Source organism: Arvicanthis niloticus, chromosome 5, assembly GCF_011762505.2.
Source record: "Arvicanthis niloticus isolate mArvNil1 chromosome 5, mArvNil1.pat.X, whole genome shotgun sequence".
NCBI classification, from domain to species: domain Eukaryota; kingdom Metazoa; phylum Chordata; class Mammalia; order Rodentia; family Muridae; genus Arvicanthis; species Arvicanthis niloticus.
The window spans coordinates 99296227-99324071 of NC_047662.1; the positions used below are offsets into that span (position 1 = coordinate 99296227).

The window sequence follows — 27845 nt, forward strand, 5'->3', positions numbered from 1 at the left end:
GATAGTAGAACATAGGTGACATAAAAGAAAAGGAGAAGCATATCGGGAGCTAAAGGGTTAATCTGAAATGAAAGCTTGGATAAGGGAAAGGGGAAGGCGTCCTCCTCCCCATTTTGACTGGTTAATAAAGGGTAAAGCCTGTGATTGGGCAGTGGAGGGGAGGGGTGGGACCCGGACAGGAAGTCTTGGAGAGTGTGGACAGGTAGAGAGGGGCTGAGAAGGGAGAGGGGACTGAAGAGGAGGAGGAAGCGAAAGTGAAGCAGAACCACGTGGCTGGGAGAAACTGCAAGTAGCAAAGGGTCTCATAGCTGGGAAATGTTAGTACAGTGTTAGATCTGCCCAGTCTAGACACATAGTTTATAAATGTAATAACTAGATTGTGTGGTCTTTATATGGGCTTATTAGGGAAACTACTGCAACAAGGGCAAGAGGAGGTTACAGAAAACTAAGGATGTATGAAGCCTTAGGAAGTCCTATGAGCTTGTGAACTAAGAATATAATTTTTAAGGATTTATTTTTACTTTTGTGTACATGTGTGTGTGGGGGCGTGTGCACAAAGAGGCCAGAAGGTATAAGAGCCTCTGGAGCTGGAGTTAAGGCAGTAGTGAGCCGCCTGCTATGGATGCGAGGGACCAAACTCCTCTGCAACAGTAGCAGCTGCACTGAGCCATCTTCACCTGCCTCTGATCCCCAAATGCCGGGATTGAAGGTTATCTACTACTGATGGAGCTGCCCGGCAGTGCAGGTTATTGGATTTTTGGGTATTAGTAACAGAGCCCAAGTGAATATTAGACAGCATTCTACCACTGAATTAAACCTCTCAGGAGACCCTTGTTTTGGGGGGACAAAATCTTGCTCTATAGTCCAGACAGGCCTTGAACTTTTGATTCCCAGGCCCCTGCTTCCAGAGTGCTGTGATTATTTTTTTTTTTTTTAAGATTTATTTTATGTATATGAGTACACTGTAGCTGTCTTCAGACACACTAAAAGAGGGCACCAGATCCCATTACAGAAGGTTGTGAGCAATCACGTGGTTGTTGGGAATTGAACTCAGGACCTCTGGAACAGCAATCAGTGCTCTTAACCACTGAGCCCAGCCGAGTGCTGTGATTATTAACAAGGGTGGAAAACTACCACACCAGGCTGGTTTTATTTTGTATGTATGTGGGTTCGTTAGTCAAGAGGGAGGCATTATATGCATATACCAATATTTAAAATCTCTTGGACATACACATTTAGATTGTATCTTTTTCTTCTAATTGCTGTGGAGAACAGCCTCAGCTGTACTTTCCACGTTTTCCATGTTTCAGTTGCATATGTTGTTAGAAAGAAATCGCAAGAATGTAGATTTTAAAATTCAAGATCTTTCTTCAAAGAGAACATCTATGATAGTCCCACCAAAAATTGGAAAGGGTGCTGATTTACAAGCTTTGTGGTTTTGTTGTTGTTGTTTACTAATTGGATGGTATGAGATATTATCTAGGTTACAGAATTACCATGAGATCTACATATGCAAAAGGATTTCTCATTAGTGCTTGGCTTATTGTCAGAATTTTATATTGTCCTCATTAGTTTTGATTGTAGTCACTTGGGAAGAGGGATTGCTTACTAATTGATTTAGGAGGACCCATCCCTCGTGGCCTGTCCATCCTCACGCAGGCGGAACTGAGCACAAAGACAGCTGAGCCCAAGCCAAGAGGCAGCTTTAGTCTATGGTTTCTGCTTGAGTTCCTTCCAGGACTTTCCGAAACGAGGGTGATAAGCCCAATAAACACTTTCCTCTTCCAAACTGCTTTGGTCAGTTTTATCAAAGCAACAGAAAAACTATCCAGATACTACCTGATATTATAAACATATCTTGATTTTACTACTCGGTAGTGTACATGTAAGAGAACTGTAAAACGTCAAGAGTTGACCATCAATTGATGAATCAAGGTCTTAAAGGTCGGACGAGACTTGCTAGACGCGTTATTGGACCGTTCTGACAGTGCATTTAGAAGCCTGCGTGTCGCCTCCTGAGGTCACCCAGCTCAGAACCCGGCGGCATTCGCCAGCTTGTCTTTATTTCGAGCACGGAGCTGCGGTGACCCGGAGAGGACAACCACCGGGAGGTCAAGGCAGCCGCCGGCCCTTCCTCTTCCCCACCCGGTCCAGCAGACTCTTTTGCGGCATCGCTAGGAGGGCTGAGCCCTGAAGTTTTAAGGTACTGGCGACTGTAAACTTGGTTCTGGAGCCGATGGCGTGGTGGGCACACGTCGGACTCTGAGTTCCGATCCTCCCGTTGCTATGCTGGGACGTCTGGGCAACTGAGACGCGATGCGGGCGACGATCCGCCCAGCCACCATTAGACCGGCAGCATTTCCTACTCATTGTGAAGCTTGCCTTTGGGTTCCATTCGACTCAAACGGCTTCTTGGGGTTTCTTTTTTCTCTTTTCCCAAACCTACAAGTTAGGAATAACCTCCAGCTCGCAGCGAGAGGACAGCCCCTGCGCTTCAGATTCCCGGTCACTGTCCGATGAAGGCAGGAAAGCCATCAGCACCAACCAATGGAGGGACTCAGGGCTAGCAGTAGTCATTGCGATTGGCTCAAGTAGACGGAAAACACTCGCTTGCCTTATTCATGCTGAGTTTTGATTGGGTGTGACACAAAATAGCTTTTCTACAGGCCAAACCTGATGTTGCTAAGCGATAAGTCCCGCCTTCAGGGGGCTGTGAGAACAATTTTACATGCTGTAAGGCAAATTGTGATTGGTCAGAGCGTTCACGGATGCTATGGTAGTAAACACAGTCAGGGTCCTGGGGTTGCGGATTGGTCAGATTTTCAGGACGTCAGTTAGACCCTGGCCCTGCCCTCCTGATGATTGGCTACTGGAGGTTTGTGGGGGCGGTGACTTGTATACCTCATATCCGTTTACTGTCGGCCTCCGCCGGGTTCTCAAAGAACCGCGCGCGAACGGGCTGAAGGAGCGGGGAACGAGGGGCGGGGCGGGCGGAAGTCACCCCCGGGGAAGCTAGTCTGGACCTTCCCGCCTCCTTTCACAGGGTCGGTCCGAGCGGAGGAGGGCCACCGCCTCCTCCTGCGAGGAGAAGGGGGGCGGAGCCCGAGTCAGGTGAGGAGACCCTATCAGCTAGAGTGGCCTTGGCGCGCGCGTGCGTGGCGCGCTCACGTGCAGGCGGTTGAGCCCCGGGAGCGCGCCGAGACATCGGGGAGCGCGCGGACATACCGGGGCCGCCTGTCCACCCTGTCTTGCTGCTGAGGGGTATTGTTACCCTTCCCCTCGGTGGGGCCAGGCGGGTGGTAGCCCGGTTCTTGTGCGCAGGCGTCCCCGGTGTCCCGACGCCCGGCTGTCTGTGCGGGGTGGGGCAGGGACTGTAGATCTTCCGCTGGAGATGGAGCCTCTCGGGATGCTGTGGGAACCCGCTCCGGATCTGCATCCTGGTGGGATGAGCCGAGGAGAGGCTGCCCTGCGGGATGGAGGCGAGTGGCTCTCTTGCTCCTGTCCTGGGTCCTCCTGAACGATGAGGTTTCGTTTCATCAGAGCAAGGCCATAAGCTGTCTGGATTCGGGAGCCAGCGGCCGACAACAGGGGTGGAGCCAGCGTTTTGGAAATGCCCCAACTTGTTAGACAAAAGTGTTTAGTAGGCATTTATTGAATGGCCACTTCTTCCAGGCTTCGTGCGAAGAGCTGTGGGGTGCGGTGGTAAGAGACAGCGGTCCCATCTTCCCCTGGAGGACCGACCGCTCTGCACATAAACAACAGTAGAAAGAAGGGAGTGGGCTGAGGGTTTCTGCTTTGTTTTGTTTTTTCTAAAGTGCCACTTACTATGGTCAGTCTACATCTGAGCATCGAGGGGGATACTGTAGGAGCCACATTTTGGGTTTTTTTTTTTTTTTAGGAAAATCTTTAAATCAAAGGCTCAGCAAGGTCTTGATTACCTAAGTAGTGTGCTCTGAGTCTGGTTACTTTAAATTAATAAAACTAGTAACTTTCAAGGACTGAAAGAAAAATATTTCCAAAATATGTTCTTGTACTGTTGAGTTGCAGTTACATACATTTAGGTTTTTAGAGATTGAAGAGAATACTGTGCCTTACTCGTTCGTGATTCCACTTTGTGTGACATGTTATGCTTTATATGGCTTTAAAAAGTGGACCGGGCACTTCATTTTGTTGCTAGAGAGTTTTGTTTTCATTTGCTGAAAAGTCTCGTGGTTGGCAGTAAGCTAAAGGCTTACTGGGTAAGGGGAAAGGACAGCCGGGCAAAGGAGAGTGTTAAAAGAAACGCTTGTAAGCTAAAGGAAGGCCTTCCGCTGGCTGCTTAAACCCTTCTGGAAATCTCAGCAAGCTTGGGAAGACAAGAGGGACAGAGCTGGCCTGCCACAGCCTTGGTGACCCACCAGGTAAGGTCGATAGATCTAGGGCTTTCATTCTGGGCTCTGGCGTTTTGCTAAATAAATGGACTAGGACTTTGTGAGAAGTCTGTTTTCTGAAGATCTGCTTTTTTTTTTTTTTTATCTTCCTAAAAGTTGGGTGAAAACAAAACTTTTTTGTCTGCTCGGTGTACTGGCCATTTTTATCCTGGGTAGTTAATGTGTCTCCAGCAGAATTCTGCTGAATTGATGAGTAATGAGATTTTGGGGGAAAGTATTTTATAGATGGGGCATTTTCCCAATTTTAGGGGTCAGTGTGTTCAGAAGAGACTATTCTAAACTATCAAAGTGTAAGAATTAAAAAGATGTTTGGACAGCAAAATGCACATTTTAGTATTTAAAGTTCTGAGCATTAATTATATCCTATTAAAAATCCTTTAAAACCCTGTGTTCAGTGTTGAGTGGGAGCAGCAGACAGTGCCACGGTGCTGACAGACTCTTGAGTCGGCCTCCAGTTTTCCTAAGAAAAGGGAAGGAGAACCTGAAATACAGCTTCCTTGTCAGCTTCAACTCAGCTAATTTCTCAGAATGTAAACTTGACTGTAAATGTGTTTTCCTTGTGTTAGTTGTGAGTGCGTGCTCTGACCGCACTTGCACTTTATTAACAGGGATGTCTGCTGACTCCCACGGTGCAGCAGGTGGGATGGAGTGTGTCTGTCTGAGGTGACCTTCTCACATGTTCAAACACCAGATGCTTCTTAGAATTCCTGCTCCTCACGGTTTCCTGGGCATGCCTTTGGGTTTTAGTTATCATTCTCTTTGCTAAAAGTTTTTTATTATGGGAACTGGAGCGGTGGCTCAGTGGTTAAGAGCAACGCCTGGTCTTCTGATGCCAGCACCCACATGGTAGCTCACATTTATAGCTCCAGTCCTGAGGGATCCCACACCCTCTTCTGGCCTCCTCATGCACGTGGTGCACAGACTTGCAGGCAACTGCATGACCAAGCCAGCTCAGTCAGTCAACAGGGTCTCAATGGAGGAAGTGAGGATTGAAAAGAAAAAGACAATTGGACAAAATTATAACATGACTCCAGCCAGTGCTGAGGCTGAAGCAACTTTATGTTTTTCCCAGTCTACTTTTATACCATCCTAGGTACAACCAAAAAACATGGTCAGTTCTTAGATCAAAGACAAAGTAATCAAGCGAAGTAGTAAAGAGAGATCACACAAGGTAGTAACCAAGCAAAGTAGTGAGCAAAGCCCATGGTCACTGTTTCTAATACTCTTAGCTGAGCCTGCTTCCTTGTCCGAGCCCAGTGACAAATGCCAAATTCCTAGAAGTGGCGCCAAAAGCTCTCAACAACTGAAGAAAAAATTTTCAAAGCTTTTGTTACTGGCCTGAACAGAATAGGAATTATGTTGGAGAAATGACTTGATTATAACACAGAAGAGATGGTAGGATCTTAGTATTCAAGCTTATCTTATCTGTAGATAAGTTTCCTTTGGATCTCCTATCATATTTAAATATGTTGTGGTTATAGTAGCTCTTCAATTCTAAAACTAGGTTTTAAAAAATAATTTATTTAAATTTTAGGTGCATTCGTGTTTTGGCTGCATGTATGTATGTCTGTGTGAAGGTGTAGAGTCCTCTGCAACTGGAGTTACAGGCAGTTATGAGCTGCCTTGCTGGGAATTGATCCTGGGTCCTCTGGAAGAGCAGTCAGTGCTCTTAACTGCTGAGCCACCTCTCTAGCCCTGAAACTAATTTTATTAAATTTTAATTTCTTTGAAGATAGGATGGCATAAGAAAGCATATTATAGCTTAATTGATAATATTTATATGGGCTTAGACCTTCAATTCCAGCACTCTGGATGCTGGGTCAGGAGACCCTGTCTCTAAACAAACAAAATGACAGCTTGCTTTTGATCTCTTCTTGTGTTACACAAAATAATTCAGTTTATAGCCACTGGCATTTAGACTTAATAAAATGTGGTGTAATTAAAAGACCCGTCCTCAGTTATTTCATTGTAATTGTAATCAGTGAATTTTTCAAATTTGCCTTTATGCTCTCAAGGAAGTTTGTTACTAAGAAGAGCTCATTAGGAGCGAGGTTCTTCCTTATATAAATGGAAATTAATAAACTATTTGTTTTGCAAACTTTAATGAATGATTAAATGGTGGTGTGCTTTTTGGGAATTATACATGATAATCTGTTACTTCTTATATTCAATAAATGGGCTTACAAATCCTTTATAGGCAGCTTTTCAAATTAAAATGATTAGAGTGAATTGCTTCCTGTTTTTCTCCTGTATATGATATTGTTAACATAGTATAATTGATTTTTCAATGTATCTTAATCATTCAGTCACAATTTAAAATCAGCTTAACATCATCTTTCTCTAAAATTGCAAGGCGTTCACCTTATCCTGTTCTAGTTTCTACTACAGGGAGTTCAGGGAAGGATGACAAGGGAAGGAAACCTGCTGTTTCTTCCTCACAGAAAGCTCTCTCTCTCTCTCTCTCTCTCTCTCTCTCTCTCTCTCTCTCTCTCTCACACACACACACACACACACACACACACACCCATGCCCATAACATATCTAATACTACATACCTCATATTCTTTATTGAATAGAAGGTCAAAAGCAGCCCAGCATGGTCAGATACTGATCATTGTAAATTTGAGGTGACTCATAGTGCTTTAAAAGCAAAACTCAATGTAAGACATTAACTTTCTCTTCTGTCTTTTCTACTGGTAACAGACTGTTACTAGAGATTTAGAGCAAAAGTCCTGTAGAAGTCCCAGTAGGCCAGTTCCACCTGGCCCAACCTGCCAGCCAAGCACAACATTGGTGAAAGGTGGAAAAGCAGCTTTAATCGGTGTGATCACATCGGGGAGGGCAGACACGTTCAGTAATCTCGGATCTGTCTTGTAACGGCTGACAAGAACTTGAGATTTTGTAGCAAAGGGAAACAGGCAGAGACTGAAGGTTTGCACAGCTGACAGAGCAGATCATCTTGGTCAGGCCAGTGGTGGAACTGGTCATTGTCCTTGCTCTGGTTCTTGGAAATGGTTACAGAGCCGTTGCTGCCCCTGTCAGCATTTGCATCTGCTTCCCACAAGAAGATTCCTCTTGCCTTAGGAGATAGCCTCTGTTCCAGTCTTGGGATGATTTGGGGCTGGGAGATCTTTCTCAGCTAGGTTTAGCAGGGACACAGTTAATTCCATTTCTCTGTCCTAAAGGTGATTTTTCAGGTTGGTCTCAAACTTGTTGCCAGCCTCCTACCTCCCTGCCTTGTAAGTACTGAAATTATAGGAATGTGCCATGGTGCCCAGCAAGAAGTAAATTCCAGTGTTGGGAATAGAATGCAGTGAAAGCTATTTGTGCACATGTGTACACCGTTGTGCAGGTGTAGAGGTAAGACAACTTTCAGGGATCTGTTCTTTCCTTCCACCCTTATGTGGATTCCAGGAGTTGAACTCTGGTTGCTCACTTGCACATTAAGTGTTTTTACCTCCTGAGCCATCTTGCCTCCTCCCTGCTCCCTCTTTTGGGACAGGATCACATGTAGTCCAGGTTGGCCCCATGTGTTGGAGGATGACCTTAACTTATCTTCCTGCCTCTGCCTGTTGAGTGCTGAGATTTTATGTGTTGATCACGAAGAAGTTGGATCCCCTGGAATATGCAGATTACAGGCCAGCATGTGGGTACTGGGAATCAAACCCAGGTCCTCTAGAAAAGCAACAAGTTCTGGTAATCACTGAGCAATTTCTTCAGCCCCTACTTCTTCTTAGTAGTGTTTGGGATTTATTTTTTTTTACTTTATACATGTGGCTGTTTTGCTTATATGGATGTCTATGTACTATGTGATGGCTGAGGTAGTCGGAAGACAGTGTCAGATTCTCTGGAGCTATAGTTACAGGCAGTTGTAAGCTGCCACGTGGGTGCAGAAACTGAATTTGCATCCTCTGGAAGAGCAGCAAATGCTTTTAGCAGAATCAGCTCTGCAGCCCACTGGCCCCATACCTTGTTTTTTCAATGATGTATCCTCATTGGTGAAACTGCACAATTTTTGACATTCAGCCACATCAGAGCTATCCGTTCCCTGTTACGTCTTGGAAAGATTACTTCAGCTTACTGCTCTAGACTGAACGTGGCTTGCCATGTTGAGGGTCATCATTTTTAGACTTCTCTTTATTATTGTGTTTATTACCCATGTTTGAAGGGTCAGAGCCTGGGGCCTGGCAGTTTCTGCCACTTGTCCCCAATAAGCCAATTAAAGAGAAAACAGAAAACCAGACAAGATATGCATCCCCTGCGGCCACATTGGAAGAGGAACAGATAACTCAGAGGTCCAGTGACTTCCAAGTCCATGTTAGGGACCTGACATGAGGGTTAGGTTTAAACACCATGTGTGGTATCCATAATTGAACAGCCCCAGGTCTAAGTGTAGTGGTTGGCACCATTAACCCATCATTGTTGGCCTCTAGTCTATAATTCTTGGGGTCCATTGTTTCAGTAGTCTGACAGCACAAGTGTCTCTCTGTCCTCTCTCCTGCCAGGATATTACAGAGGCTCTTCTGTTTCCTATATTGTTCCTTTGTTTGTTGGTTTTGTTTTCTTAGCTTGCTTAAGTACACCCTGTAGTCATTTTCTGAGATGGGAGAGGTAAGAGACACCCTTTGAGTTCTTGCTTCTCCGAAATGCCTTAGTTTACCACCATAATTAGTAGGCTAAGAGTGGAGTTGTCTGTTGGAAATAATTTTATTGGAGAATTTTGAAAGAATTATCTTTTAACCTTAAGCATTGCTTTGAAAGAGTCTAATGCTAATTTTATCCCAATTCTTTGTAAACCTGTCACTACTACCCCACCACTGGCTCCCAAACTCACTCTTTTTTTTTTTTTTTAATCTAAGGTTTCATAATATTGACTGATGATTTGTGTGTCTGTGCACCCACAGTTTCATAGGACAACTTGCAGTTATCATTTCTCTCCCAGGATTGAACTCGGTCTTGGCAGGAAGTGCCTGAGCTTCTGAGCCACTTGCCAGACCCTGCATCATTTTCTGAATCTCTTTTCTCCCATTTTCTGTCTCTGAGTTTCTGAGGTTGGAGTTAGGCTTCATTAGCTAATCTGTCTGTTGTTCAATTTTGTTTCTCCTCTGTCTTAACCTGGGAGATTTGCTGAGTCATTTTCTTCAGTTCCATTAACCTGATATTCTTGGCCATTTTGAATTTCCAGTACTTTTTCTTTCTCCCTTCCCTGCTTTTGCTCCTTTCCTTCTCTCCCCTCCCCCACAGGCTAGCTTTGACCTCTCAAAATGCCTGCTTCAGCCTCCCTAGTGCTAGGATGACAATCATCTGCCCCCACAGGCATTCAGTGGTTAGGAGCACTAGTTGGTCTTCAGGAAGACCCGGGTTCCATGCCCAGCACCCATATGGAGACTCACGACTATCTAAAACTTCAGTTCCAGGCCCTCCAGTGACTTCTGCCTCCACAAGCACCAGGCATGCACAGGTGTCCATGCAGACAGAGCACTCTTAGACTTGAGATAAATACATCTTTCTGTTGTTTTGTTTTTTTGTTTTTCGAGACAGGGTTTCTCTGTGTAGCCCTGGCTGTCCTGGAACTCACTCTGTAGACCAGGCTGGCCTCGAACTCAGAAATCCGCCTGCCTCTGCCTCCCAAGTGCGGGATTAAAGGCGTGCGCCACCACTGCCCGGCTAAATAAATCATTTTTTAAAAAAGAAAGAAAAATACTTTTATTTCATGGATGTGCTATCTTATCTGAGGATATTGATCATAGGCGCTTTGTTTAGTTTTGACCTTAGTTTCCCCTTAAATCATTTGTTTGTTCCAAATGTTCCCCAGCACTCTTCTGTTTATTTGGTACTTTGCTATCATCAGAATTATTATTCTGGGCTGGAGAGATGGCTCAGTGGTTAAGAGCACTGACTGCTCTTCCAGAGGTCCTGAGTTCAACTCCCAGCAACCATTTGGTGGCTCACAATCATCTGTAATGGGATCCGATGCCCTCTTCTGGTGTGTCTAAAGACAGCAACAGTGTACTCATACATGAAATAAATAATTCTTTTTAAAAAGTTATTATTTCATTTTATGTGTTATGAGTATTTTCCCTGCATGTATGTCTGTGCATCACATGTGTGACTGGTGTCAGTGGAATCCAGAAAAGGGTGTCAGATCCCTTGGAGCTGGAGCTACAGACAGTTGTGATCAGCCACATAGGAATCACCTGTATCCTCTGAAGAGCAGCCAGTGCTCTAACCAGGGAGTTACCGTCTGTCCAGCCCCTGGTGCCTGCCATTGTGTTAGAGGGTTGTTTTCTTCCCGGTGTGTGCTGCTCCTTCACATTGATAGTAGAAGTGAAGCCTTGGCTGACTGGAAGCTGAGTGAATGGGTGGACCTTGAAGATGACTGTGTTTGCCATATGGGACCCAAGTATTTTGTTGGGCTTTCCAGTTATCCTACACATACAAAGGCCCAGTCTCCCTGGGAAGCATGAGCCTGGCCACTCATACTGTTAGCACGGAGCAGGAAGAGGTGGGAGTGGTGGAATTGAGGTGTGCAGACTTTTAACTCAGAGCTTCTCGTCCACTCATCACTCTGCAGGGGTCCTTGGGAGAGTCTCCTTCAGCACCCCAATCCTGGAAGAGCTCTTCGCCAGCAAGCCTTCAGCACCCGCTTCCCAGCTGTCAGAGGCAGGAGCCCTGTTGTGGTGTCTTCCCTATCATGGCAACACCTTAGAGTTGTTTGTTTATTAGTCTTTTTCTCCCGAGGGTGTAGATCATCTTGTCGGTCCTTTTCTCTGTAATACTAAACATGCTGGGTGTTCTGCGTACATGTCTGTGTCCCAGGCGTAGCAATTAATTCATTCAGATCCCTGTCCCCCAAAGCCAGGGGTTTCTCCCCTGGAGAGGACAAAATGGACTGTTTCTGTATAGGCCTGTAGGAAGGCACAGGGGTGCCTCATTGGGGTTATTGACCTTGTCTGTTTAACTACAAAAGGAGGGCAAGGCCCACACCCTAGTAAGGGGCAGAGACTTGAAATGAATGGTTAACTACAAAGTTCCTAGATGGAGTTATTTCTTAGATGAAAATAAGCAAGTTTTTATTTCAACTAATTTCAAGAAGTATGCTGATATTTACTAGGTCCAGACTCAGCATTAAAAGACCATGTGGACCCTTCCTTTCTTCTTTGAACTTATTAAAATAAAAACTTTCAAATACATTAAAAATATGCTCTGAGTTAAAAGTCTGCACACCTCAGTTCCACCACTCCCACCTCTTCCTGCTCCGTGCTAACAGTATGAGTGGCCAGGCTCATGCTTCCCAGGGAGACGGGGCTTTTGTATGTGTAGGATAACTGGAAAGCCCAACTTTTAAAGAAAATTTACTGTTTTATCTGTAAATATTCCCATATCTTTTCAAAATACTAGTTTTTAAAAAGAAAGAACACATGCTACCTAAAGGAAGAATTACTGAATTTTACCAACCAAAAGTGGTATTGTAAGCAGTTGTTTCGCTTAGTTCTGTAGATGCCCTGTAATTTCTGAAAGTGTGGCTTTGGGTCGAGCTTATTTGTGGCCTCACTTCCTTTTCTATTATTTTCTGTTATTTCTAAGGTACAATCTATTGTTGTTTGCATCATAATGTATTACTGTAAAACACTTTATCCTTGTAACCCATGTGCTTGTTGAAGGTTTATAAAGTTACGACACTGTGAGCACAATTGAACTTGATTACAGTCCTCTCACACTGGGGTCCCAGTTCAGCGGTAACCGCTGTACGTTTATTTACCTTTGCTGTGCCCTGATTTTTTTTCTTTAGCTTTTACTTATTTTTATTTCATGCATATGAGTGTTTACCTCTACATATGTCTTTGTACTGTGTGTGCAGTAGCCAAGGAGGCCAGAAGACGTCATCAGTTCCCCTGGAACCTGAGTTCCAGAGGTTGTGAGTCACCATGTGGGTGCTGGGAATTGAACTGGGATCCTTTGGAAGAGGAGTCAATGCTCTTAACTGGTGATCCATCTCTCCAGCCCTGCTTTACACACACACACACACACATACACACACACACACACACACACACACACCCCAACCAACCCCTCCGAAAGACAGTGTCTGTGGTGCTGGCTTCAGGGCTGCAGTAAGGGGTGGGAGGGAGTGCGTGTTTGCAGTCTGCCCGCATCTCTATAGCTAGTGATCTCTGCTATCCATTTGCCCTTTTCACTAAGGTTGCTAAGGCTGCTGGAATTCACCGTTCTAGGGAATGCTGAATGTTAACAGATTTCAGTGGGGCAATTCAGCCTTTCAATGGGGCTTTTCTAACAGACCCTCAGTGTTCTAAGCAAGGTACATGAAGGGCTAATGGGTCTGGAGCTTGAGCTGAACTGACTTGCTCCTTAGTCGACAGGGTCTTAGCTGCAGGCCCATTCTTAGACAATGTCGCGAGCTCTAAAAGCTCCAAATGTGGCCAGCCATTCTTTAAAATTGCATTTATTTGTGTGTGGACATATGTCTGTGTCCCCTGATGGGTATTTAGTGCTCACAGCACAGCTTTTGGGAGTTGGTTCTCCTCTTCCTCCATGTGGGACCCAGGGATGGAAGGTAAGTTTGTTAGGCTTGGCATCAGGAATATTAACTGGCTGAACCTTCTTGTCAGCTTTCCCCGCTCCCATCTCCTTTTTTTTTTTTTTTTTTTTTAGACTGTACCACCCCTGGCTGTCTTGGAACTCACTTTGTAGATAAAGCTGGCCTTGAACTCAGAGGTCTGAGTGCTGGAATTAAGGGCTTGTGCCACCGTGGCCTGGCTAGCACACCTCTCTTAGTGCATTCTATGTTCTGGTTCTGAGCTAAGCTTTGTTGGGTCTTAACACTTTTTTCCTTTGTGTCTTCTATAGGACAATGGATTTTCCTGGTCACTTTGAGCAGATCTTTCAGCAGCTGAACTACCAGAGACTTCATGGGCAGCTCTGTGACTGTGTCATTGTCGTGGGGAACAGGCACTTCAAAGCCCACCGCTCCGTGCTGGCAGCATGCAGTACACATTTCCGAGCACTGTTCTCGGTGGCGGAAGGAGATCAAACCATGAACATGATCCAGCTAGATAGTGAGGTGGTGACCGCAGAGGCCTTCGCCGCCCTGATTGACATGATGTACACCTCCACCCTCATGCTAGGGGAGAGCAACGTTATGGATGTCTTATTGGCAGCCTCTCACCTGCATCTGAACTCTGTTGTTAAGGCATGTAAACATTACCTGACGACAAGGACGCTCCCCATGTCTCCCTCTAGTGAGCGAGTTCAGGAGCAGAGCGCCCGCATGCAGCGCTCTTTCATGCTGCAGCAGCTTGGACTGAGCATTGTGAGCTCAGCTCTCAGTTCCAGCCAGAGTGTCGAAGAGCCGTCAGCCCCCATGAGCTCATCCATGCGCAACAACCTGGACCAGCGGACACCCTTCCCCATGAGACGCCTTCACAAGCGCAAACAGTCCGTAGAGGAACGGGCTCGGCAGCGCCTCCGATCCTCCATGGATGAATCTGCCATTTCAGATGTTACTCCAGAGAGCGGGCCTTCAGGAGTTCATTCCCGGGAGGAATTCTTCTCACCCGATTCTCTGAAAATTGTGGATAATGCTAAACCCGATGGGATGGCTGACAACCAGGAAGACAGCGCTATGATGTTTGATCGGCCTTTTGGTGCTCAAGAAGATGCCCAAGTGCCCAGCCAGTCAGATGGCAGTGCTGGCAACATGGCCTCTCGTGCAACTCAGGTTGAAACTAGTTTTGAACAAGAAGCTGTAGCTGAGAAAGGCAGTTTCCAGTGTGAAAATCCCGAGGTTGGCCTTGGGGAGAAGGAACACATGAGGGTAGTGGTGAAGTCCGAGCCCCTGAGCTCTCCCGAGCCACAGGATGAAGTGAGCGATGTGACCTCCCAAGCCGAGGGCAGTGAGTCTGTGGAGGTGGAAGGAGTGGTGGTCAGTGCCGAGAAGATAGACCTCAGCCCTGAAAGCAGTGATCGGAGCTTTTCCGATCCCCAGTCCAGCACCGACAGGGTTGGGGACATCCACATCTTGGAAGTCACAAATAATCTAGAGCATAAGACCTCTTTTAGTATTTCCAATTTTCTCAACAAGAGCAGGGGGGGCAACTTCAGCACCAGTCAGAGCACTGACGATAACCTCCCAAACACCACCAGTGACTGTAGGCTCGAGGGCGAGGCCCCTTACCTGTTGAGTCCAGAGGCTGGGCCAGCAGGTGGGCCTTCCTCTGCCCCCGGTTCCCATGTAGAGAACCCATTCAGTGAACCTGCAGACTCCCACTTCGTCAGGCCTATGCAGGAGGTGATGGGCCTGCCCTGTGTGCAGACCTCAGGCTACCAAGGAGAACAATTTGGGATGGATTTTTCCAGGTCTGGCTTGGGACTCCACTCTTCCTTCTCCAGGGCAATGATGGGTTCCCCACGAGGAGGAGCCAATAACTTTCCATACTACCGACGGATAGCTCCAAAAATGCCAGTTGTAACATCTGTCAGAAGCTCACAGATCTCTGAAAACTCAGCCAGTTCCCAGCTGATGATGAACGGGGCCACCTCATTTGAAAATGGCCACTCTTCCCAGCCTGGCCCTCCGCAGTTGACCAGGGCGTCTGCTGATGTCTTGTCAAAGTGCAAGAAGGCCTTATCGGAGCACAATGTCTTGGTTGTGGAGGGAGCTCGAAAGTATGCCTGCAAAATCTGCTGTAAAACCTTCCTGACTCTGACAGACTGCAAGAAGCACATCCGAGTCCACACGGGGGAAAAGCCGTACGCCTGTCTCAAGTGTGGCAAGAGGTTCAGTCAGTCCAGCCACCTGTATAAACACTCGAAGACGACCTGCCTGCGCTGGCAGAGCAGCAACCTCCCCAGCACTCTGCTCTAATCCCTCCTGTGAGGCCGCACGCAGGCCAGTTCTGCACTGAAAGTAAAATCGCTGTTGGCAGGCAGCTATCGCCACTGGACTCGGGGTCTCAGCTGTCCAGTGACTCATGAATTTGAGCCAATAGTAAGCAGAGAACTGTTAGGAGTAGCACTTATCCTGCACGTCTCTTAGGGTGGAGGAATGCAGTCCTCAAGTAGTTGGTCATTGTTAAGAGTATCACATTTAAAAATGGAAGTGCAGAAAACATTTTAACACCATTTTAAAGCTCTGTGAAGCATTTAATTAAATTCCCTGTAGCCTGTGATGGCAGTGTTCCACTCCTGTACAGCAGTGCAGCCTGTGATGGGAGTGTTCACTCCTGTACAGCAGTGTAGAACATACTTATGGGTAACCAGGTGACTTGGTGCTATCTGGAAAAAGGCCTAGAGGACAAGCCTGGCCGCCGCAGATGCTGAAAGTGTATCCTGAGCTAGTCCCAGGCCTCAGAAAGTACTGTGGGTTTTTCATTTTTATCTGAGTTGCAGTCACGGGCACTGCCCTCTGATGGTGCTTACACTGGGTCCGGGTAAATACGCCTTGGACTGACAGGTGTACATACTTTTGAATACATCTCTATGGCATAGGTGTTTTTAGTAACTTCGTTTGTTTTAAGAATTAAAATTGTAATGGAGTGTGTACTGGTAGGAGTGACAGTGAGGTGTTTCTTGTCTGTGTTGTGTTAGTAGGGTTTTAGCCAACGTGTATTTCTGATGCTGTATTTGTTCGATGTAAGTGGGAAGCTAGTGTCCGACTTTGTTCTGTGATATGGAGTCCTGTGTATGGGTGCTCACGGTGCATTTGCCTTTCACTCCATCCGGATGCCCAAGGCCACTCAAGATCAGCTGCTCCTGACCTTGTCACTTCTTACTCCCAAGCCCCAAGAACCCCTCTCCTGGGCATAACCAGTTAGACTAACCAGCAGCGCTGCTGCTGTGGTTTTATTCCTGTTCTGTGCTAGGCTCTCCAAGCTACACCTCAGCTTTCAGTGACGTCGCTCCTTTATCTCAGCATTGAGTTGTTTGAAACTTAAATGTAGTAGTGTTCGTGTCTCAGTTCTTTACAGGCTCTGGGAAAATCAGGCAGCCTACAGCATAGAATTCACCAAAAATATCCAAGGTTCTCAATTCTGTCCAGGGCCTCTCTGTCCTCTGCCTTGCTGTCCCCTGATAACCACCTTGTCAGGGCTGCTGCATCCTGCCATGCACCCAGGAGAATAGCACAGGTTCATGCATATCTTTAAGCTCAAGTTTAACAAGAATTTTCTTTCATACCGTTTTCAGAGATACCAAACCATTGTACACAATTCAGAGAAATTCATTAACTTTAAAGAGCCACATACTTCTGTATAACCTAAACAAAACTGAGCATGTATCGTCTCTTAAGCTGGTGTGACCATGAATCTGTGGCTTGACTGGCAATGCTCTGAGCGGGCATGACATCTGAACTGATTCCCAGGGAAGAAAGCCTGAATGGAAAGCTGGACTCCTGCTGAGCAGCTGTGGGAAAGACCACTGAAGGCAATGGGATCACTTGAGAAACTGCTGTGTGGTTTACTGTCTGCAGTCCTGTTGAGACAGCCACCGTCATAGGAACCAGTGGGAGTCGGTGGGTCAGCATGGAGAACCAGAGATGCCCTGCTGGGTGAGGAGCCAATGTCACAGGCATAGAGCAGCAGTTGTCCTTCCTGTCTTAAGGATATGGTCCTTCAAGTCTGCTCCTCACCTCGGCTTCGATACAAGTGGACTTTGCTCTTGGGCCTGTTCCTGGCACTCGATGGAGCCTGCCTCTCTGCTGCTGGGTGGACCTGGAGTCTCATCTACCTCGTAGTCAGTCTCTACATGTGAGAAGCAAGCTTGAGGCCAGTGTCCTCCAACATGCTGTAGCACTTAAAGATTTCCAAGGGTCCCTGGGAAACTAGCCCAGGGTGGTTGTGACCTGGAGTTTCACTGGGATTCTAACTGGGACTGGGGACCTGACTTTTGACTTTTAGCCTTAATTATAGCCCGGCATAATCATGTACAATCTTCTGGAGGTGGCATCAAGTGTAGAGGCACCTATCGGGTGCCAATGCTGGTCGAAACAGATTTTAAAATTAAAAATTTGTCATATTCATGTCTCTAAACTCAGTCTCCTTTGCTTCAGTTTGGATTGAAACAAAACAGGAAGTGCTTCTGTACTGTACTGCTGCTAGGTTGTCTTCCAGTCAGTCGGGCCTCCAAGATAGGAGCGCCCCCATCCTTGAGTCACTCCTGCCTCCCTGCAGCTGCCTGTGCTGTGGCTGTGTGGGAAGTTCTGCAGTGGCGGTGCTTATGGCCTGGCCTTGGGGAGGAGTGAAGGTGATTTAAAGGAGCACCTACCCGGAGCACGGAGGGAGCAGCGGATAGCCACAGACGGACCTGGGAATCCTGCCTTCACTACTGCTGATCGGGGCCGACTTGCTGCCTCCTCTCTTGCAGTTTTCTCCCCTTTTCAGTCTGCTCTTTCACCGTGGTCACGGTATTGGGTTCAGGCCCTATGTTTTTCTGGTTCTGCTTGTCCCCCCTCATGGAGAGCAAAAGAGGGAATTTGGTTGAGGGCAGTGTGGGAAGCAGAGCCAAGCAGATCCCAGATGCCCTGAGTCAGCAAACACAAGAGATGCTCTTTCTGTTAGTGCCCCAAGTCATAGGCCTAGACACTGTGTCAGAAATTGTTTAATGTTAGAATCACAGGCTTTTGGCAAGTATGTGGCAAGCCCCCAAAGTGGCAAGCCCATCTGCCCATTCCCATGTCTCCTGAAAATACAGTAGAGAAGGCATGCCCCAGGCTCTCTCCTCTCTCTGAAGTCCAGCTTGGGTATGTCCAGCAAGATGTCTCCAGCCCATGAAACCCCATCCGGCTACAGCTTGAGTTCACTGGGCATCGGTTCCCCTCTTAGGCCAGCCAGCAAGTTGTTAGCCGCCAGCAAGGACATGGTGTTGCGAGTTTTGTAGGTGGCGCTGCCAATGTGGGGCAGGATCACTGAAGGGAGAAGGAAGCATTGGTCCCAGGACAAAGGCTCTGCCTCAGACTCCTACCAATGCACTCTCTGCCTGTGTCCTCCTATACTTAGGGAGGGTAGAGGCTTCATATGAACCCTGATTGGAATTCAGAGGAGCAAATGCTGAGGCCCATTTGGGTCTCCCATTCCCCTTCCCCCAAAGATTTGAACCCTTAAAAATATGGTAGACACAGGGAGTCACTTGTAGACAGTGAAACTAGGCACCAGCTTAGGAGCCTAGCAGCTACCACATTGTGATAGTAATGTGAAAGTGATGGCTTCTGAAATACAGAAGTAACTCCATGATGGAATGCTGGGTAATACTGTAGGTGCCTCTGGTTCCAATGCAAAACAAATGTGGAAATTCCTTCCAAGGCTGTATGGGGACATGAAATGGGGATATGTCCAGCTTTCCATGGCAGTGGGGTCCAGAGGATTGCTAAGGGATGCAGTAATGGGTGCCTTCACTAAATTAGAGGCAGCAAGGACATGTCCAGAATGCAGAAGGGCATCCATAGCTCTGATGCCTCTCGGGAGGCCGGAGACAAACAGAAGGGAAAGGCAAGCACTGAAGCCTGGGTCTCAAAATGTTCCCTGGGCACCAGCATCCTCGGGACCATTAAGTATACAGTCTCAGGCTGCAGTCAGACCTGCAGAAGCTCTTAGGGTAGGACCTGACAATCAGTGACTGTCCCTCCAGGAGATCATAAACAGAAGACTAGAGCAATTGTACTTGCTGACAAAGTAGCAATAGAGCATGCCCAGAAGCATCTAGGGCCCTTGAGGTTAAAGGGATACAGGAGCTCAAAATGCCTAAGGCTGAAGAGGGGTCCAGGCTCAGAAGATGCCTGGAGGGCCTGATGGCTGGTGAGCCCATGTGCTGGAAAACCTAAAGCTGGACTCTCTAGCCACAACCTGAGCTGTTGTTAGAAACTTCTGGTGGTGTCATTACTTTCCCATACACTGCCAACAGTCATTTAGAGTGACGTGCTTTCCCCATGAGTAGCTACAGGAGGCTGGTAGGCCTTTAACAAACCGTTCACTTCTTGGATTTGTCTGGGGACAGAGACCCAGCTGAGCATGCATTCCTGTTAAATAGCCCTATTTATTCCACATAATCCAGTCCCTGGCTGGGTTAAGCATTGCCTTAGCTAGCTCCATGGCCAGGCCTGCTCCACAGGCAGCTGTCCTTTTGCACTGGAAACAGTTCTTACCGCAGTTCTTGAGGGTCAGCAAGGGGTGGCTTGGAGGCAGTGGTTCTGGGGTGGTCACATCCAGTCCTGCTGCTGCAATCTGACCACTGGCTAATGCCTGGTACAGGTCTTCCTGGTTTACCACATCTCCTCTGGAGGTGACAGTGAAGATGGGGAAAAGGCTCAGACACTCCCTCCACCCATGCCTTTACAACTCAGAATGCATTTTTCCATTCACCAAGCACTGGCACCGACTTCTAAAACAGGAACATCTTAGAAACTACAGGGAGTCTGCATAAGAATGCTTGTCTTGACCAGAGTCCTGCCACTTACTAGCTTGTGACAGAGCTAAAGATGTTTTATGGGGCCAAGAAAACCCTAACTTCCAGGAATTCTGGGGGGATGGGAGCGTAACAGAAGCACTCTGCACGCACAAGGGCCCAGGAGACTGCAGTTGTGTTGGCACTTGTGACTGAGCTGGCCCCTAGACTGTGGCCAAGAACCACAAAATTCCATCACATATTTGGCCAAACAAGAGCAGAGGAACCTACCTGTATCCATGTGAGCCAACAATGAAGTCAAGAGCTGGCTTTCTGGAAACTTCATATCGTGCGCTCAGTAATACTTGAGCAATGGACTGTCTACCATGCAGAGCCCTATATAGCCTGAAGTGCATCCTGGTGCCCGGCAGGGGGACGCTAGGGCTGCCATGGGCATGAGCCCTACTCCACTTTTCAATCCCCCAGCCAGGTTACTCTTTGTGACTAAATGTTGGTAACTTCAGGTAATGTTGGAAGTAAGTAGGCAGACACTTGTGGAGCACATGAACCCTTGAGGTGGTTTCACCTAATCTTTCTCAAACCTGGTTTAAGGTTCAAAGGAACTAAATATGGTGGCACACACCTATAATCCCAGCCTATGGCAAGCTGAGGCAAAAATAAATAAATAAATAAATAAAAAATTACAAGTTCAAGCCAGCCTTGACTTGAGTGAGGCTGTCTCAAAAGCAAGTGTCATAGGGTACCAACCAGGAAGGATGGGGGAGGCAAGGATGAGGGCATTGTTCCATCACAGAATCACTGTCCTGAAGTCACTCATAATAGTGAGTTTTAGGGTCTGTGTCCCCAAGCCCACACAGGTTCAAACCATCAATGAAGTTAGGCCAGGCTCAGTAACATGGAAGATTGGCTTCTAAAGGACCCTACAAAGGCCTATCCTCTGTAGCAGAGGGAAGCAGGCCTGCTGGGGGCACCTGGTGACTTGCTCCCAGAATCACACTCCTATGAGCCAAGCCCTGAGCAAGGTTGGGCTACTGCAGGGAACCAGAAGGCTGGGCCCTGTGCTGAGTGACCCTCCTCCCCCATTTCTCAAAGGGCTTTCCTGTATTAGAGCTGTTGGTTGACAGAGGTTGAGGTGTCATCCTGAGCGCCCTCCTCACCAACCAATAGGGACAGAAACTCCCGATCACTGCAGTAGGCACACCCCTCTCCAGGAGTGCTAGGGGACTCGGGGATGAGGACAACTCTCGGGTACCTGCTAATGTTGATGAAGATAGCTGTGTTCTTCATCTTCTGGAAGAAATCCTTGTTGCAGAGCCCCCTGGTAGCAGGTGTTAAGGAGCAGGACACTACAATGAAGTCTGACTCTGCGGCCAGCTGAGCGATAGGCACTGAGAAAGAAGAGAGCTTCATCAGTGGCTGACCACCAGTGAGGAGCAGCAAGAGGGCAAAGACCAACGACATGGGGCAGCTCCCATCTCTGACAAAAGAAACTTCCAGGATTACAGGCACGGGTGCAGACTCCAGTGAAGACTGAGGCAGGAAGACTATCTTGACTTTGAGGCCAGCCACTATCTCAACAAAATCAGAGGGCTAGGGAGATGTCTCTGTCTATAAAGTGACCATTGCATGAGCAGGAAAACCTGAGTTTGGATTTCTAACACCTAAAAATCTGGGCAAGACTGTAATTCCAACCCGGGAGAGATGGAGACAGGTGGTTCCCTGGAGCTCCTGGCCTGCTACACTAGTCACATCAGTGAGAGACCATGTCTCAAAAACTATGATGGAGGGGCTATAGAGGTGGCTCAGCAGCTAAAACTATCATGAGAGGCAGAGCTGGATCCCAGCATCCATATAACAAGCCACACATCCTGAGTATGCCTGCAATATTAACTCTGAGATGGGCAGAGACAGATCAACTGCCAGGGCTTCCCACCTAGATGAGAAAACTTCAGGTCTAGGACCCATGATAGAAGTCTGTGTCCCTGACTGGCCCTCCATGTCTCAAACAGGTAGACTGAGTACCACATAAGGATCACAGAAACTCCCAGACACCTCAAGGTCCTGCATTCTGTCTGTAAATCACACACACACACACACACACACACACACACACACACACACACACGCTCCTACATTCTGCCTGTAAATTCCGCCCCCCCCCCCCCCCACACACACACACACTACACAGCACAGATGAAATTCAGGAAAAGTCAGGGTTTTTTCTTACCAAACTCTGCCTGAAACTCTGCTGCTTCCTGAGGCTTGGGATGGCGGCCCGTGTAGAGAAATCTCTGGACACCAAATGGTTTCAGCCGTTGAGCAATAGCCTGACCTAGAGGCAAGGAATTCCTGGCTTGCTCCCACCTTCCAGAGGCCAAGTGCAGGTGACCCCTAGAGGTGAGTCCTTTTTCTGTCTTAGTGAGGCTGCCTCAGTGTGACTAGTCCCCAGCCAGTACACTGCCCTTGGGGACCTAGAGGCAGTGCCACACTCTGTAGGAGGACTGGCTTCACATGGCCCCAGTCATCCTAACAGTCCCTTACTGACATTCTCCAAGAACTGGATGTGGCATCTCAGAAGATAGGGGTTCAAGAGATCCCCTCACTCCTGAGCCTCCTACTTGTGGGAATGCAGCCCTACCTCATTTGACTTTTGGTGTCATTGCCAGCTGCCAACTTGCTGGCTGTCCAGACAGGTCACCTTCAGTCCCCAACCCCAAGCTGCCTCTGTATAGGCCGGATGACAGCAGCCTAGCCTCCTACCAGGCTTCTGAAAGAACAGCACTGAAGGAGAGGGGACCCTCAGCTACAACTCCAGAGTGGGAAGTAGCCCGCCTTCCAGAACTGGGGTTCCAAAGTTGGTACAGGCTTTCCCACAGTAGCGGGATTCCCATGGACAGCCCAGCATCTTATAGGCTTTGTGCCAATTAGCAGAAGAACCCTGGCTCTCAGCAGGCTGCTCCTGCCAGCCAGAGTTCTAGGGAACTCTTCAACTTACCTTTTTATTCATTTAGCCACATGCACAGCCTCTCCAAAGGCCACCCATTGTGCAGGTCTTGGGGTCTCAACCAAGAGGGAAAAGCCAGGAGCAGGCAGTGGGAGCCTCACCTATGCGGCCCAGCCCCACGATGCCGACAGTGCTCTGCGAGAGTCCATAGCCACACATCCACAAGGGGCTCCAGGAGCTCCAGCCTCCGCTGTAGGGAGAAGGGTGGTGAGCCACCAGACCTTGGCAAGAGCTGAGGGACCACACCCGAGCACTCCTGGCCTTTGTCTGAAGCTAATTCTACTTCCAGGTCATAGGGCAAAAGTGGCTAATTAATGAATGGCTCTTTTGAAGCCAATACGGACACAGGAAGTGAGGCCACTGGGGAGCTGGGAATCGTAGATAGGGCAGAAGGGTGACCTGCCTGAAGCTGCAACACCAGGGAGTTCGAAGCAAAGGCTGCAAACTTAGACCTGGGGTTTCAGAACCAGTTCTAGAATCATGCAACACAAAAGCTGACCTCCAGGGTGCACGCTGCTTCTCACCCAGAACCATTGCACCTGATGGGAAAATGCTTTCTCTATTGTGCCCATAGTGTCCTCCACATGACACCCCTGGGCATTATCGAGAAAGATCACCGTTCCTCTCATTAAAGACCCATGCTAGTGTGGTGTGGGAAGCCTTGACTCTCATAGCTAGTCCTCTAGCTTGTCAACTTCAGCATCATGTGTGTGTGTGTGTGTGTGTGTGTGTGTGTGTGTCTGTGTGTATCTGTGTGTGTGTGTCTGTGTGTGTGTCTGTGTGTGTGTCTGTGTGTGCAGCATTACACTCCCAGCTCCAGGATCCACTGCTCCCAGGTCAGTGGAATCTGTTCCTCCCTCAGCCTCATCTCTCTTGACTTCCCTTCCCATCCCCTTTAATGCAGCTCTGCCTGTGCTTTAATCATTTTAGCTGAGCCCGTCTCCCTACTCCAGAGACAAAGCCTATCCGGACCGGGGCTGCCGAGCGCTCGGGCCTCACTGCTGAGCTCACCTGACTTTCCGGGCATCCACTTACTTCTTTACTTCCTCTATGGCCTCCGGCAACCGGCGGCAGGTGGTGAGTAGGAGGGAGACAGCGAGTTCTGCAGTGGCATCTGTCAGGACACCTGGCGTGTAGCCCACCCGGATCCCGCTAGGAAGCAAACATCTGGTTGTAACATTGGCCTCAAGCCCCTTTACCAGTGTCTCCCAACAGGTCATTTCCATGATGTTCCGCCAGGAAGCTCAGAACTGTAAATGGTCCTCAATCCCATCACATCCCGCTCTGGGGAGTATATGAGAACAGAAGATGAGGGCTCACGGTTTGGAGCAAGTGACTACCTACTCAACCAGAATTTCTTCATTGGAAAAGGAAAGAATAACACTGGCCTTTTCTTCTTCCAGGATATCACAGAGACCAGAAAGGATAGCAACCATGACTGGGTATGGTCACAGGTCACCGTGGCTTCTAATCTTCTGGGTTTAAGTGGCTTGTGCACGTGTGGCTACTTAGCACTGGCCACCTGGCACTCTCCCGGAGGCACATGACACCAGGCAAGCAGAGAGCTCCTCTTGCCCACTCTGCTCCAGCCTTACCCCAGGCTCTGTCCAGAGTCCCAGCTGTACTCACCGCTTCTTGATTTCATCCAGAGCCAAGTGGTCAACCCCCACAGACAGGGTGCTAACGACCCTGAGGTTGGTTCCTGCGGTGCAGAAAACACGTGTCTGTCCTCGTGGAATTCAAAGCCACGCACTGGGCCAGTCCCAGGAATACCTATTTATCATTTCTTAGATGAAGGGAAGAAGCCGATATCTCTGTCCCTAGTATTAAGGGATCCACCTCTGCCACCCACAGCAGGCCCTCAGGGGGTGTCCTGTCCCAGTCACAGAACATTCTTCAGGTCTTTTCAGGGCCCTTACTTTCACCCACCAGTGGCCTTGGGTCCCCTTTAGCCACACCAAAGGCCTCTCTCCACAGACACTGCAAGACTGGGGTGTGACCTCATGCACTCTCCTCCACTAAGGTCAAGGCCAGGGTGAGACTGTTTCTGCCCTGAATCTGGCAGCCTTGGGTCCGAAGTGCTCCTTAAACTACCATGGTCCAGCTCACAGGATGACTGATGCTCACTACCCAGGAATGAGACCTAGGACCACAGCTGCCCACACATTCGATGGCTAACTATCAGTGCTAGGCACAGACAGTGCTGGGCCCTCTGCCCTGCAGCCCACAGGCCCAGAGAGATCTCAAGGTCACAAAGCAAGGCTATGGCACAGCAGAGAGGTTCAGAGCCCAGGATACCCTCCTCCACCCCCTATCCCCCACCCCCACTCAGGCAACACATGGTCTTTGCCCTCTTGGAGCCTCCCAGGAACTTAAAAGCCAGTTGGGGACAAGTGCCAGGTGGCGCTCAGAAGACAGGGAAAATACTATAGACCAGCTCAAAGGCCAGTTGCAGCAAGCTGGTGTGCTCACCCGGCAAGCCCCCTCCCCCAGCCCCCAGAACTTTGCTCAGGCAGGCTCAGCACATACCTGCAGCATCCAGGAGTTTCTTGTCCACGCGGTCAGTGAGGCGGCAGAGCAAGCCATGGGCTCCCACCACACCTTGCTCCAGATCCTTTCTGGGGATGGGATCATCCGAATTCCACTGCTCCACCTCACAGCTGAAGGAAAGGAAAGCCACTCAGAGGATGCAGGGAGCCTCCTAACAGAACCGGCAAACACAGCCTTCCATCTGCTATGCCCCTAGCCTAGCCAGAGTTAAGGTCACATGTGGGGATCCTCTGCACTGTCTGGGGTGTAGCTGGAGGAGGGGATGAAGGGCTGCCAAGGTGGAGAAAGCTGACAAGAGCTGAAGGCTTGTCCACCTGGCTGTGGGAGCACTTGAGTGTGCTTCCTTAACAGCCTGAAGTGTGAGGTGCTCCTCCAAACCCTTCCAATGAATTCAGAGCAGTCCTGGTGTGTGTACACAGGAGACACTGGACAGTGGCTGGCAGGTCCCCAGGTTCATTTGTCTCTGTTCCTCAGCACCAAAAGTAGCAACAAAACAAGTCCTTAGGAAAAACTGTACTGCGCTAGAAAAATTTCAAAACAAATCACATTCCCCAAACATCAGAATTTAATTCCAACATTCAAAAGGCAGTGGCAGACAAATCTGGAAAACGTTCAAGGGCAGCCTGGTCTGCAAAGCGAGCTCCCAGACAGGCAGGGCTGCTACACAGAGAAATCCTGTCTTGAAAAACAGAAAACAAACAAACAAACAAAAATTGATGGCCTCCCAAACTGGCATGGTAATGCAAGGCTGTCAATACAAAGTGACTAGTCTGCAGTGGGACAGGACTGAGTATAAGGGCCAGGTCTGCCACCTGGAGCTGAGTGACCCCCAGGCAAGTACAAGCACATCTGGCCTGTGTTTTCAAGTGATGCAGAAATTCTAAAGCTGACTTCACAGTGTTGGAAGGACAGAAAGTCTGTGTTCCCAGCTCCTGGCAAGGCTGCCCACCAGACAAGGTTCAATAAGAAGAGAATAGTCATCAAACGGCCCCATCGAGTATCCAAGGAGGCAAGCCAATGACTGTCATAGTCCCTGAACATTCCTGTTTGCCAGCTAACCTCAGCGTCTAAGATTCACGATATGGACCTTGCCCCATAGCCACTTCACTGAAACCTGGAGACCAAAAGCCTGGAGCCCGGAGCCCGGAGCAAGCCGCCACCTGGAGAACTTTCTCTAACACGGCCCCAAACTCTAAGCCAGCCCGTTGGGAACACAGCTGGCAACTCCTGAGCAAAGCCCCCAAGCACCAGCGCCACCCTCTCGGGTGGCTCCACTTCGCCTGCCTGCCAGGCACCCAGCTCTTGAGAGGTGGCTCCCAGCCCCGGGACAGCTCCGGAAGCCCCAGCGGCGTGTCTGGAGACAGACGATGCACCCTGCCCCGGTGCAGGGGCGTCTGAGGTTGGGTGGACCGGACAGTGTGCCAGAGGCACGGCTGCAGTCTCCGTACCGACGCGGGCGCTTACTCTGCGGCCTGGGCGAGCGCAGCCCTGCCCTCGGCCGGCAACGGGCCAGTGATGAACACCTTCATGAGTCGCGCCAGTTTCATAAGACCCGCAGCAGCAAACAGGAACCAGGCTGGCCTTGCAGAAGGCGACGGAAGTGTGGGCGGGACCGGCGTTAGGGGTGGGGGCGGCGCTGGGGGCGGGGCCGAGTCCTGGCCCTCATCCATCTAGTGTGGCTGTGGCTGTGGCTCTGCAGACTGAGTGTCCAGGAAAGCGGCCCTGTGTTTATTTGGGTTGAGTATAGGACTTCGAGAGTCTTCTTGGGTGTGTATGCTTTCAAGAGTGGCATGGCCTCGAGATTGTCAAGCATCCCTTGGAGCCTGGAGTGAGGGATATACTGAAGAGGGACCTGTGTGAGCAGCTGTGAACAGGTCTCTCTGACTATGCTGTGGTAATGAGGAAAGGACAAAGCCCCGATAGTCCTGTGAGGCCTATCTTAGCCAAACTCTCCCAGACAGAGGCTCTGGTTAAACGCTCGGAATTCTAGCCAAGCCTGACCTGCATGGCAACTCCTGAGCAAAGCCCCAAAACACCAGCGCCACCCTCTAGGGTGGCTCTATTTCGCCTGCCTGCCAGGCACCGGACTCTGGGCGGCTGAGGGAGAGGGTCTGAATCCAAACATTATAGCTTTAATACTTAGGATGGTTCCCCACACGGACTTTACAATTGTGATATTTTAACCCATCACTGGCCACCCTGGTAGGCAACTGTCTGGAAGCAGTTCCTGAGCAAGACAGGGACCAGGCATGCTGGGTCATGGGTAGATCCAGGGTTTGCAGGGAGATGGCACTGTGTCTGGATCTTGGCTCTAACCCTTTCGAGCTGTTTGACCCTGAGATGACTTCTGAGGCCTAATCTGCATTCCCAGCCCTATTTCTTCAGGCACATCATGAGGATAACATTTCCAGTGAAGGTTGTTTTCACTACTGAACAGGGGTGCTTAA

General features: G+C 48.7%; 2 protein-coding genes across 4 annotated transcripts; one reads left to right on the forward strand and one right to left on the reverse strand.

Annotated features, from left to right (window-relative positions):
* The first annotated feature begins 2704 nt into the window (after positions 1-2704).
* Positions 2705-17476, forward strand: Zbtb5 (zinc finger and BTB domain containing 5). 3 transcript variants are annotated; one of them, XM_034502980.2, is made up of 2 exons: positions 2705-3111; positions 13299-17476. In XM_034502980.2, exon 2 carries the CDS (start codon positions 13303-13305, stop codon positions 15313-15315), a length of 2013 nt encoding a protein of 670 aa, XP_034358871.1. In that variant the 5' UTR covers positions 2705-3111; positions 13299-13302; the 3' UTR covers positions 15316-17476. The 3 variants fall into 3 exon arrangements, with proteins under 3 accessions (XP_034358871.1, XP_034358870.1, XP_076791162.1); XM_034502979.2 differs by lacking the exon at positions 2705-3111 and adding an exon at positions 3119-4400; XM_076935047.1 differs by lacking the exon at positions 2705-3111 and adding an exon at positions 3119-3479.
* Positions 17477-18026: 550 nt separating this feature from the next.
* On the reverse strand, positions 18027-27017 carry Grhpr (glyoxylate and hydroxypyruvate reductase). Its single transcript, XM_034501697.2, has 9 exons — positions 26863-27017; positions 25378-25508; positions 24478-24550; positions 23884-24000; positions 22950-23038; positions 22072-22176; positions 21097-21232; positions 19585-19715; positions 18027-18351 (listed from the first exon to the last, which is right to left on the reverse strand). The coding sequence occupies exons 1-9, from the start codon at positions 26943-26945 to the stop codon at positions 18230-18232; spliced, it is 987 nt and encodes a 328-aa protein (XP_034357588.1). The 5' UTR covers positions 26946-27017; the 3' UTR covers positions 18027-18229.
* Between the last annotated feature and the right edge of the window lie 828 nt (positions 27018-27845).

Bases quoted from the DNA above. Each gene is read 5' to 3' on its own strand.
- Grhpr (XM_034501697.2), bottom strand. From the start codon at position 26,945: ATGAAACTGGCGCGACTCATGAAGGTGTTCATCACTGGCCCGTTGCCG. The intron at 24,551-25,377 runs GTATGTGCTGAG...TCTGCACCGCAG, and splicing joins GAAACTCCTGGATGCTGCAG to GAACCAACCTCAGGGTCGTT. The intron at 19,716-21,096 runs GTACCCGAGAGT...TGTCACCTCCAG, and splicing joins ATCTTCATCAACATTAGCAG to AGGAGATGTGGTAAACCAGG.
- Zbtb5 (XM_034502980.2), top strand. From the start codon at position 13,303: ATGGATTTTCCTGGTCACTTTGAGCAGATCTTTCAGCAGCTGAACTAC.